The 12364-nt window shown below is 43.7% G+C and overlaps 1 protein-coding gene across 1 annotated transcript; it reads right to left on the bottom strand.

Moving 5' to 3' along the window:
- Positions 1-6649: 6649 nt before the first annotated feature.
- Positions 6650-10584, bottom strand: PCDH20 (protocadherin 20; the record flags this gene model as incomplete). Its single annotated transcript, XM_079779494.1, has 2 exons — positions 6650-9382; positions 10450-10584. 2 exons carry the CDS (start codon positions 10582-10584, stop codon positions 6650-6652), a joined length of 2868 nt encoding a protein of 955 aa, XP_079635620.1.
- Between the last annotated feature and the right edge of the window lie 1780 nt (positions 10585-12364).

Raw genomic sequence — 12364 nt, 5'->3', positions numbered from 1 at the left:
GGCCTGGTCACCCCTAACTTCCCTCCTTTGCCAGCCTGGTCGCCCCAAACTGCCCTACCCTGCTGGTCCGATTGTCCCTAACTGCCCTCCCCTGCTGGCCTGGTCGCTCCTAACTGCCCTCCCCTGCTGGCCTGGTTGTCCCTAACTGCCCTACTCTGCCGACCCAATTTTCCCTAACTTCCCACCCTTGCCAGCCTGGTCGCTTCTAACTGCCCTCCCCTGCAGGTTCAGTCACCCCTAACTGCCCTCCCCTGCCAGCCTGGTTCCCCCCAACTGCAGGCCTGGTCCCCCCCAACTGCACTCCTCTGCAGGCCTGGTCGCCCCCAACTGCCCTCCTCTGCTGGCCCAATCACCCCTAACTGCCCTCCCCTGCAGGCCTGATCGCCCCCAACTGCCCTCCCTTGCAGGCCTGGTCCCTCCCAACTGCCCTCCCCTGCTGGCCTGATCGCCCACAACTGCCCTCCCCTGCCGGCCATCTTGTGTTCACATGGGGGCGACCATCTTGTGTATTGGAGTGATGGTCAATTTGCATATTATCTCTTTATTATATTGGATATGTTTATTTAGCCTAGGTTTGAAACTTCCACCAGTGGGTGATTAAACAAAGGATGGGAAAGGCATGTTTGTTTTATGAAAGTATAGCTTAAAATTGGGCAACATTTAGAAATGAGATAGCTTGCTCCATGAGTGATTGTCCCAATGTCTTCCTGAAATGTGCTCTAAATGACCACTGACCATCCCCAGCTCTCTACCCCAATTCTTTCTTTATTAACTATAAGAGAATTTTATTCTTGGACTATGCTTTTCTTGTTTTGATTTTAAATTTATTTGAACAGTGTTTCCAATTTTCATTTTTTTCTTAGATTAGCATTTAGAAAAAAAACTACAAACATAAAAAAATGAATGATATACAAAGTGAAAAAGCTATGTACACATTTAAGAAAAAAACCTGTCTTTTTGCAAAATGAGCCATAAAATATAATAAATGACTTTTTAAAACTAAAAGTGATATTTAATCTCAAGGCCTATATACTTCTTTGCCCTAGCTACCCATATTTCCTGAATCTTGCTTAGAATTACCTGCACAGATATATCATTCTTTCTTGATAGTCACACACCACGTGAAATTATATTTACACCTTATGTTGTACACTTGATATTTTATTATATTTTTTCTTCAATTTTCAACATGACTCATCTGCAGGTAGAATTTTTTAGTGCAACTACAAGCAATAAATACCTTAGATATAATATTCTTGATGCGGTCAACCTCATGTTGGAATATCTACCACATGAGCCCACAGTAATGTTTATTAAATTGAGTAGAATTGACAGTCATAAGTATGAAATAAACTGGGTGAATTAATGTCTTTGAAATTCCATCTGTATCATAAAACCCAACATTAAAAAGGGAGTTATGGCTCCTATGCTTTCATTGCTGATGTAATGTTGGGTAAATGAGTCTCCTGCCCTTTTCAAATTTGTAAAATAGGCTTGAAAGGAAATTATGAAAATTATACATTTTCTGGTTTATCACATGTGGTTTAACTCTATTAATATACAAAGTTTATCAGTTATGAAATATTTACCCACTATATTCCATACTATAATCCATCACTTTCATATTCCCTGATTTAAGGCTCCATCTTTCACTTAAATTGTCACTACTGCCTTCTAACAAGTCTCCAGATACTTCTTCAACACAAACTCTACACATAGCCAAAGTGATTAAAAAAAAACATTCCAGATCAAAATCCTTAAAATTTCCATCACCTGTGGGATAAAACTGCAAACTCCAAGTATGACATGAATCCCTTTATCATTTGCAGTACACTTGCATCTCCAAGCTCTGTCAACACTATCTTTCATTCTGTTTATCCCATCAACTAAGACTAATAATATTTGTGGTTCTTCTATCATGATACTTTTACACAAACCTTGCACACTATTTTCTCTTCCTTACTCTCTCTTCTACTCAGTTTAAACATTACCTCCTCTGAGAGGGCCCAACTTAGAAATTACCTCCTTTGGAAAGCTTTCTCCAACACTTCCCAGGGCTGGGTTAGGTCCTTCTCACAATGCATCCTGGCAATAGGTATTTATCTCACACAATGTTTTGAAATAAGAAGGTTTTCTCATCGACCTTTTACACCATAATCTAAATTCATCAAGGGATTCTGTCTTCTTCTCAGTCACATCCCTGGTAATTAGAGTACTAAAATAAACATGTATAGAATGAATGACTAAATTATTTCGTTTTTAATCATCGCAGTATTCTTACTTCTTGACATTAGTGGGTTAAGTCTTTAAAATTCATCCAGCCCTGGCTATTGTTGCTCAGTTGGTTGAGTGTTGTCCCATGCACCAAGAGGTGCTGGTTCAATTCCCAGTCAGGGCACAAGCCCAGGTTGTGGGCTTGGTCCCTGGTAGGGGGCATGCAGGAAGCAGCCTATCGATGTTTCTCTCCCTTTCCCTTCCTCTCTCTCTCTCAAATCGATGAAAACATATTTAAAATTATTTTTAAATTTTATCCATTTTTGTTTTATGCCTCAAAGGAATACATTCCCAGTTTAGGAGTTTATCAAAGAAAAACATGCTACCATTTTTAAAGCAATTATAAACAACTAAAGGCTTGGTGCACGAATTTGAGCACAGGTGGTGTCTGGTGGGCCCGCCCCGATCAGGCCAATCGGGCCGGGCCAGCTCAGGGGAGGGGCAGTGGGCGGTTGGCTGGCTGGCCCTGTCCCGTGGTCAAACTCCTAGTTGAACTCCCGGTGGAGGGGACAATTTGCATATTAGGCTTTTATTATATAGGACGAGTGTCATTTAAAAAATGATTATAGACTGTATGTATTTATGTATACAGCATCTGAAATATAAAGTTTAAAAATCAGGAATAGAAATAACTAAAAAATACATGATGGGTCTTTTTTCTCTGGAACTACCAACTTTCCTTTTTAACATTTTTTTATTGATTTCAGAGAGGAAGGGAGAGGGAGAGAGAGATAGAAACATCAATGATGAGAGGGAATCACTGATCTGCTGCCTCCTGCATGTCCCCCACTGCGGATCAAGCCCACAACCCGGGCATGTGCCCTCGACTGGAATCGAACCCTGACCTCCTGGTTCATAGGTCGACGCTCAACCACTGAGCCATGCTGGCCAGGTGGAACTACCAACTTTTTAATTGATTTTTTTTTTCTGCTTTACATAAATGAATGAAAGACAGTAAGTCTCTTTCAATAAATACTTATTGATCTCCCACATTATTAAGGCATATTGATAGGCAGAAATTACACAAATCAGCAAAATAATTGTGAGCAATTGACTGCTTTCCTACAGTGAGCAAATCTACAGAAAAGAAAATGCTCAGGTGTGTAGGTCTCTGGCTTCCACAAGCAGATGCTGCCCAGTGGAACTGGAGAGCCCCGTGTGCTCAGGCTGTCCTTTCATTATATTCTTCATTGTCTGTCAAAGGTCAGGACCCCACGGAGTCCTCACCCCTCACCGCACCGAGGAGAGATTGGACCTGAGTCCCCAGAGGATAGGCTGCTTAATTTCTCCTTGAACAGTAGTCAACTGCTGAGATATTTTCTAGGAGCACAAATTAGAATCTTTATGAGAAATTTTACTATCATCAAGCCAACTTCATACGCCATCCCTAAAACTGCTTCAGTGATGTCATTTCATAACAAGATCATATATGGTGTTTCTATACAACACAGGCAGAGCTCCCAAAACACGAAGGATTTGGATTTTTAAAAAATATACCAATACTATGAAACTATTTTAAAAGAAGCATTTATTTTTCTTTTCCTTTTAAACCACCACTGATAGAAGTATAACTGACAACACACACACACACACACACACACACACACACACACACACCAAAAACATCTTTTAATTTAAAAAAGGGGGGGAATCAAGGAATCTACCCTAAAGAGTCAAATAATGTAAATTGTTTTTCCCCTGGAGTTGAAATTACTGTGTTGGTTTTAAATTTCCCAACGCAAATTAATGAACAATTTTCTCTATGGTATAAGAATGCATTTGGCAGTGCAAAGATCAGAGCAATCTCTTCTTCATCAAATTGGGCAAAGAGGATTCCTGGTTCTCAAACTGTTAAATGGGTATTAGGTTTTTTAATGAATGGAACGTTTATTTTCGTGCCAGCTCAACTAACAACATTGACACGATTAGCATACATTTTGGCAACTGTTCTCGCACAAGGTATTAGTAAAAAGAAGCTATTATCTCTGAGCTTAATTTACTTTAACTTCCCTTGTTATAAATGTTTTTAATGTGAATGAGATGTTTTTGTAAAGGAAATCTGGGCACAACGAGTTATTCAGAAATACATCTTTTTATTAAGTTACAGGCATTTCTCGTGCTAGAGATGCAAGTCCATACCCCAAAACATACGAACCTTCTCCAAATTTAGATATGAAAAAAATATCTTGGTTTTTTGTTTGTTTGCTTTTTACTGATGGTTAAATCATTGCACTTATGGAGATTTTTTAAAAAATTAATGGTGGTGCTTGTTTCATATGTAGCTCCTTCCTTTTTTTTTTTTTTTTAAAAAAAGAGAGAAATAAGATAAAAAGAAGAAAGAAAGAAAAAAAAAGACTGGTAGAGAATGGTTTCCTCAATGGTTATACATCAATTATAAATGAAAAGTTTTAGGGATGAATGTTCTTAGTTTCTTAGTTCATGTGTCTCTTATACAAAATAAGTTTCTAATAAAAATATACTTCCTTTTTATAACAAACATTACTGCCCCATATGCTTACATTTTATTCACATTGTAAAACTGAAGAAAACAAGAAAAATGAGGTTGATACAAATTAGAAAGGTTTTAGGTGTTTGCATTCAAATTATTTTTTGCAATATATTTTTATTTTAAAATTTATTGAAAACTATTGTAATAAAGCTAACAGGATTGCTATAAGTATGTAGTAAAATGAATGTTTATAATTGATACTAACTCAATAAATTAATATGTATTTGCACATACTTGGGTGTAAATCAGCATATGAAATTCTAGCAAACATATAGGCATATTCTCTTTCTATCTTTATATATATATGTATATATGTCTATTACTACACACATACTTAATAATTTACCCAATGTTTAATTGAGTAATGAATTAGTTTAATGTAAACTTAAGCATAACAGAATATTTACAGTATACCAACATTTACCTCTAGAAGCAAACAAATGCCAATAACAGGCACATCAGTGAAAGAACAAGCCAAATAGAAAATGGTAAAAATGAGAAAGAAATTATGAAAATATATACTTTTAATTTGCAGACATATAAACACTTTTGGTACAGTACAGACATGGGATGCCAAAAAGCAAGATGATCCAGTTTAAGCTAACACATTACTTATTTATACAGATAATTTTGTTATAGCTCTCATAGAAAATAAAATTTCCAGCTCACACAATGAAAGTGATCAATTCCTGATGAATCAGTTTGCTTCACTGCAAAGGATTCAGCAAAAGGTACATTATCAAAGAATTCTGCTGCTGGGCTTACAAATACTCTTGGACTTAATCCAAAGGCAAAGAAAGGAAGCCAGAAATGGTAGTCAACAAACCTAAACAACAACAAAAAGAGAAGTCTAACTTTCATATAAAAGGCCCAACTACAACCAGTAGTCTACACCAGCTTCTAGAATAATTCTGTTTTAATATGATTTTTTTAAGTTTCTTACGTGATGGATGAGTTTAAGCATATAAATACTTAATACATAACCCAAGTATGAAGTACTGCTCACAAGTTTTGAAAGCACCAAAATATGGTGAACACCTATGAAGCAACTAAGGATTGAAATATTTCTTGCTCTGGCTGTTTTTCTTGGACACAATTTCTAGTTATATTTTCTGTAAGGAAGGACATATGTATCTTTCCCACTGTAATAATAGCAAGTTCGGTGGTAAAGCAAACAGATAGCAGTTTGAGTACACAGAAAGTGAAATAGTCTTCAGCAGGTCAAATCTTTAATAACATATGGCAATGTTTTTATCCTAGCTAAAAAAATTGCACTTCTTTGTAATGCCTTCTCTTTCAAACGACGCATGACATACTTGTAAGGTAAATGTTCTGATTACAAATACATTTCTTTTCTTATCATACATTTAAGTGGGGGTGAAATTCAACTTATTTTAATTTTGTATTTGTTATATATTATAAACAAATATATTTAAAATATACTCTTTCATTAATTTGATGTACAACAACTGTCATGAATAATAACCCAAAACAGTTCTCTGCAAAGGAGCAGCTGTTGCCCTCTTGTGGTTAAAAGATTTTTTAGACAAAAAAATGCAATGTGTCATTTTCTTACCTTACTCCCAGATTTTATCAATCATTTGCTTGGTGTATGAAACCTGCAAGTCATATCCAATATTTTTTATAATATTTCTATAGCGGTTAGTACTAATTTTCATTAAAAATGCTGTACACATTTTATAACCTCTGATTTTGAATTTAAAAACCTGTAAACCACTATTTACAATATAGTACAAGTTATAAATTAGTAGTCCTTCATTGGAACTCATCCACACCACCTTGTTTGGGTGGTGAAGACTATCCAACGTCTATTAAAACATCTCTGTGTTATTCCACAATGAAGTATCAAATATTAGAAATATCCATCGGTTTCCTCTCTCTCATGTGCAAGTCAATTTTTCCCTTTAGTGGAATTTGTACTTCCAAACTTTCATCTTCCCTGGGATGCTTTTTCCCTCTCCGTAAGCAGATGTATATGCCCATCCCTGTTACCAGCGTGATAGAACCCAAGCTTATTACAGACAGGGCTACTAAAGTGGGCATACAGGACACAGATTCGACTTTCCTATGGGTGGGTTCTATCGAGATCTGTGGCTCTTTCTCCTCTATATTAATGTCCGGTTCCTTTCTTAAAAGACTCTCAATGTAGCTCTCATTACTGACAGTGTCATTAACAAATAGGTTCACCATGACCGTGGAATAGAGAGGCTCAGGGTAACCATGATCACTCACTTTCACCAGTAAACGATGGAGTCCATAATCTGTCTGCAGGAGTGCCTCCTCCAAAGTAATGTTGCCAGTTTTAGGGTCAATCCTAAAGGACTCGGGCCTAGGCCCTCTTCTCCCTATGATGCTGTAGGCTATGACAGCATTCATGCCCGTGTCTTTGTCAACAGCATAGACCTCTGTCACTGGGGAACCCGGGAGAGTAGAAGGTAGTACCAACAGATAAGACATATTAGACTGAGGAAATAGAACAAGCGGAGGGTTGTCATTGATATCAAGGAGGAGAATTGTGATTTTTGCGGTAGAGGAGAGGGCGGGCTCACCTCCATCAACAGCTTCCACCCACAAAGTATAGGAGCTTTGCTGCTCCCTGTCCAAAGAGACTTTAGCTCTCAGCATGCCCTTTCCTGTGTCTATGACAAATATATCACTCTGGTTCAGCACGGACAGGGCAACCCATCCATTTCGCCCAGCATCAGCATCCGTCACGCTAATTACTCCAATTTCACCATATCCTGGAAAGTTTTCTGGCACAAAAAAGCTGAAGTCCTTGTTGATGAACCTAGGGCTGTTGTCATTTTTATCCAACACTGTGAGAGCCACAGTGGCTACTGATTCCCTGGGTGGCTTCCCACAGTCAACGGCTCTGACTGTGTACCGGTACTTTTCTTTCTCTTCTCGGTCCAGCTGCGTAGAAACTGTCAGAATTCCTGTGACACTGTCCAAGGAAAAATATGAGGGAGCATCATGTCCCAGAAAATACGAAACCTGGCCTCTCTCACCACTGTCAGCGTCTGTAGCATGCAGCTTAGTCAAGAAGGCATGGGGTGCATTGTTTTCTTCTATGGTTAGTTCTATCAAGGGTTGAAGGAAAACAGGAGCATTGTCATTGTCATCTAACAGTTGAACCTTAATAATTTTTTTGACGTGAAATCCCTCAGAATTCCAGGCCACCACAGCTATTTCATAGAACTGCTGCAGCTCATAATCCATAGGCTTTGTGGTTTCTAGCAAATACTCGTTATTGTATGGTTTGTAGGGCGATAACCTAAATGGCCCTTCGCCATCCAGATAGCAGTTCACCTGGTATTTACCTTCGGGATCTCTTATGGTGAAGAAAGCAATCGGAGTGTTAACAGGTTCCAGTTCTTTCAGGTACACGACGCCGTCTATCTCGTTTGCTATGTAACGAGGGACGATTTCCGGGGGTCTGAAAACGACTTTGATAATGGACACCAGGGCAGTGATCACAGCAGGGATGCAGCCTGGCCCGTTAGCCAGGATGGTGAGCTTGTGCGTCTGCAGAACGCTCCCCCCGATCTTGCTGGAAAGTTTGATGACGCCAGTGGCTTCATCCAGGTGGAATAAATCCTTGGATGCTTGTGGAACTTTCTGGCTGTAAGAGTAGGTGATCTGAGCGTTGGTCCCCAAGTCTCTGTCCACAGCCTGGACAGCTGCAATCGGTGTGCCCACCGTAGCGTTCCCGTACACCGTGACATTGATCTGTGAGTCTGCGAACAGAGGGCAATTGTCGTTAATGTCACTTATGCCGATGGTGAGGGTGGCACTGCCCAACAGGGGTGGAGACCCGCCATCCTCCGCTATGATGATGCTCACATACTGGTCTTGGGCCTCCCTGTCCAGCAGGCCCATGACGATTAGGTAGGGCGTGCGCTCCCCATTCTCATTCTCCTCCACGTCCAGGGTGAACACGCGGTGGTAGTCCAGTAGGCGGTAGGTCTGCACCCCGTTGGTGCCTATATCTGGGTCCATGGCAGGATGCTCGATGGCCAGTCGGGTGTTTACAGGTGCATTTTCTGGGACCCACACTGAGATCTGGGAAACGGGGAACTGCGGGGCATTGTCATTGATGTCCCGGATGGCGATCTTCACCTTCACGAACCGAAAGTATTCCTGAGGCAGGACCAGCACATCCAGAAGCAAAAGGCAGGAGTCAGAAGAAGGGGAGGAGGAGATGGCAATGCTGTCACCCCAGGCAGCCCCTGCACCTCCTTCAAGACACAGGGCCTCGCGGTCGATCTCCTGGGCAGAGGTGTGCAGCTCCCCAGAGCGGTTGTCTAGGGTCACGTACTGGCCACTCAGTCCCCGGGAGGCCAGGCTGAAGGAGAGAGGAGGGCTGGGCTCGGCGCGGGCGCGCTCCGGAGGCTGCGGCTGCGGCTGCGGGTCCAGCCGGCCCGCGGCGCGGGGCGCCAGGCGCAGGTCCTCGGCCAGGCTGCCGATGAGCACCCCCGCGGGCAGGCCCTCGTTCAGGCTGTACAGCAGCTCCGTGGCCCGGCTGTAACTCGCGAGGCAGTGGAAGGGTCCCACGAAGAGGAAAAACAGAAACAGGGGCTGAAAGTGGGGGAAGGAGAGAAGCCTCATTACACACTGGCCGCCCGCACCGCGAGGGGCGTTAGAAGCCAGCGCCCGGGCCAGGCTGCCCTCGCCCCCCTTCCCACGGGCAAACCCTCTCCTGTCCGAGCGGGCTGGAGAGGAAACTTGCTGCAAAGAAGAGATCTACGGGGCAACACTGTTTCCCAAACTTATTATTATTTTTTTTTTCCTGTTTACTTTCTACCCCCGCTCCCCATCACCACTCTCACGCAGTGGACGTTCGGGGTCCCTAACGCAGAGCATCCCTGGGAACACACCGGCGTGGAGAGGACTCTTGCTCTGGGACTGCGCAACGCGACAGGGAAACCACCCGGGTAGGCGAGGGACAGGGAGGGGGCTGTTGGTGGAGAGGGCTGAGAGGTGGGCACTTTATCAGTTTATCTCACTGAAATATTCCTACCGCTAAAACCCCCGGAACGCGAAATGTGTTACATCCTTTATGATGAAATCAACAGCAGCAATAACACTCATCATTAATGATAATAATATGGAAAATATAGTAACGCTTTCGGCTGGGACACCCCTCCCCCCCCCGCATTAAATAAACACTTTACGTCAGAAGAAGTAATTTTCATTTTAGCAAGCATCTAAAATTAAATCCCCAAGATCTGGATCCCCATCACGTAGGAAGCCCTGACTAATCCCCCTCCCCGAGAGGAAAAGAAGTAAACGCGGAAAATGATTATGCGAAAACAGTGTGTCAATTGCAGGAGACACAGCCAGATGCCGGCGGCGGGAAAGATCTCCGAACCCCCTTATCTAAAGCGGATCGAGCCCCCACCCCCCAGCCCCTCCACCCCAGGCGCCTACATTTCGGCCTCAGAAACTTCCTCTCCCGACCCAAGGTCTAGCCTATTCCTTGCTAAAATGAAGATGCATAATCCCAAACTCCCTCTCCCTCCGCCCAACCTTCCCGCGAAGTTTGGATTAAGGGAAAAGGTTTGAAAACCCTCCAGGAGTGGGAACTGCCCACGGCACTGCAACTTGTCGCGGGGCCTCCGCGCCCCATCCCCTTAGCCCCTTACCGGCAGGTTTCTCTGGCTGGTGCTGCAGCTGCTGGGACGACTTAGCCGCCCCATATCCAGGCGCGGGTGCCAGGTCGCCGGGCGCCAGCTCACTGCCAGGGCCCGCGAGCGGCGCGCACCCCCTCGGCCGCGCATTCCCAGGGAGGCTGCGGTCGGCGCGCTCCTGGCGGGCGGGCGGCGGAAGACACTCCCTCTCTGTTCATGCAAATCGCTGGGGAACTTCAGCCAATAGTCACTGGCTGGTCGATCAGGACGGGAGCTAAAGGGGTGCAGAAAGGCGAGGGGCCGAAGGGCACAGTCATGGTTTCCTGCCCGGGGCGTCGGTCAATCCTGACCCCACCAGAGGAGCCAGAATGGGGGGACTTGCCTCTGAAGACTGCGACGAGGCGTCACCTGGTCGGGCATCGGAGCTCGAGCCCACCGCTCCCTCCTCGCTGCACGGGTCAGACCCCCCAGTGCACAGGTTGCGAGCGTGGGAGAGAGAATTAGAATAAATAAACAAGCCTGTGTTTATAGCAGAGTTAGTGGAGAGGGCAATTCGGCGCTACCGAGCAGTCACAGGCGCGATCCCCAAACGCCTGCTTTGCCACCAGTTCTAACAAGAAAGGCTTGGATCCAGTGGTGTTTGCAGAGTGGGGGGGGGGGGGGGGGGGAAATCCACTTTTCTTTGCGGAGGGAAGGACTTTCAAACTCTGAACGGCGGTCTGAACTGGAAAAGCAAATAGATGAATTCGGTGAAGGTTTCCACATGCTCTAATGTTGAATCTTCGCAGTTGGTGGTGGGAGAGCTTCTGCTAGTTTCCTGGTCTGGGGCGCAAGTGTCTCCTCTGGGCGTCCGCCTTGTGGCGTTACTTCAGAGGCAGCCGCCGCTGCTGGCCCAGGGAAGGGACCAAGGGGGGAAGTGGAAACAATTGTGGGGGAACACAAGTGCACAAGTGGTTCTGTCTGCAAGCAGTTTCTCTAAAGGGTGCTTTTTTTTTTTTTTTTTTTTTTTTTTGAGGGCGCTCACTGAAGCCTAGGTGGAAGGAAGGAAGGAAGGAAGGAAGGAAGGAAGGAAGGAAGGAAGGAAGGAAGGGAGGGAGGGAGGGAGGGAGGGAGGGAGGGAGGGAGGGAGGGAGGGAGGAAGGAAGGAAGGAAGGAAGGAAGGAAGGAAGGAAGGAAGGAAGGAAGGAAGGAAGGAAGGAAGGAAGGGAAAGAAAGTTACTTTTCAAATTATTGCCTTTAAAATTTTTTTTTTCCTTCTTGTAATGCTTACTGGGAAGCTGGCCATTTAGAAAGGAATCCTGAAGGAGTGTGGTGCAAAATGCTTGGATAGCCTCTCTGGCTATGACTAACTAGCATAGGACCTGTTTCCTCATTTATAAGATCGGGACTGGAGAGAGTTCCGTCATTAGGTCAATGAAACACTTTGATCTTCAGGGAGTCATATAAGTTATGGAAAAGACCATTGGCCTCCCTGAGTAGACATTTCCCTTCGTCACTAGGTTTCCAGATATCCTGTGTGCTGCCCTGAACATAAGACCCTCCCCTGAATGCTTAGTGACTGAGCCTAGAACAGAAAAACGTCTTCCTCTCGGGTCATAGGAAGATCTGGCATTCCTTGCCATAGGAACCACTTTAATTTTCTTTCTAATTCCACCTTGTGCTAACTAGAATATAAGTTACTTGCCTGAGCTAAATGTTTTTCTTCTGAGCCTTCCTGTTTTCTCATCACCACTAATCCTAAAGACACAGAGTCCTAAATATTGATAACACACTCCATCAAAACACCTGGTGTGTGTAACATCCTCTTATTGTCCAAACGGAATTCACAAACGAAACTCCCTATAATACAAATCTGGCAAATGATATGAATCATCTTATAAAATTAGCTCCTTTAAGCTCTTTAAAGTGAAACTGGAGTGCTGATGAAGTA

Source organism: Cnephaeus nilssonii, assembly GCF_951640355.1.
Source record: "Cnephaeus nilssonii genome assembly, chromosome: 8".
NCBI classification, from domain to species: domain Eukaryota; kingdom Metazoa; phylum Chordata; class Mammalia; order Chiroptera; family Vespertilionidae; genus Cnephaeus; species Cnephaeus nilssonii.
This window is presented reverse-complemented; position numbering and strand designations above follow the sequence as displayed.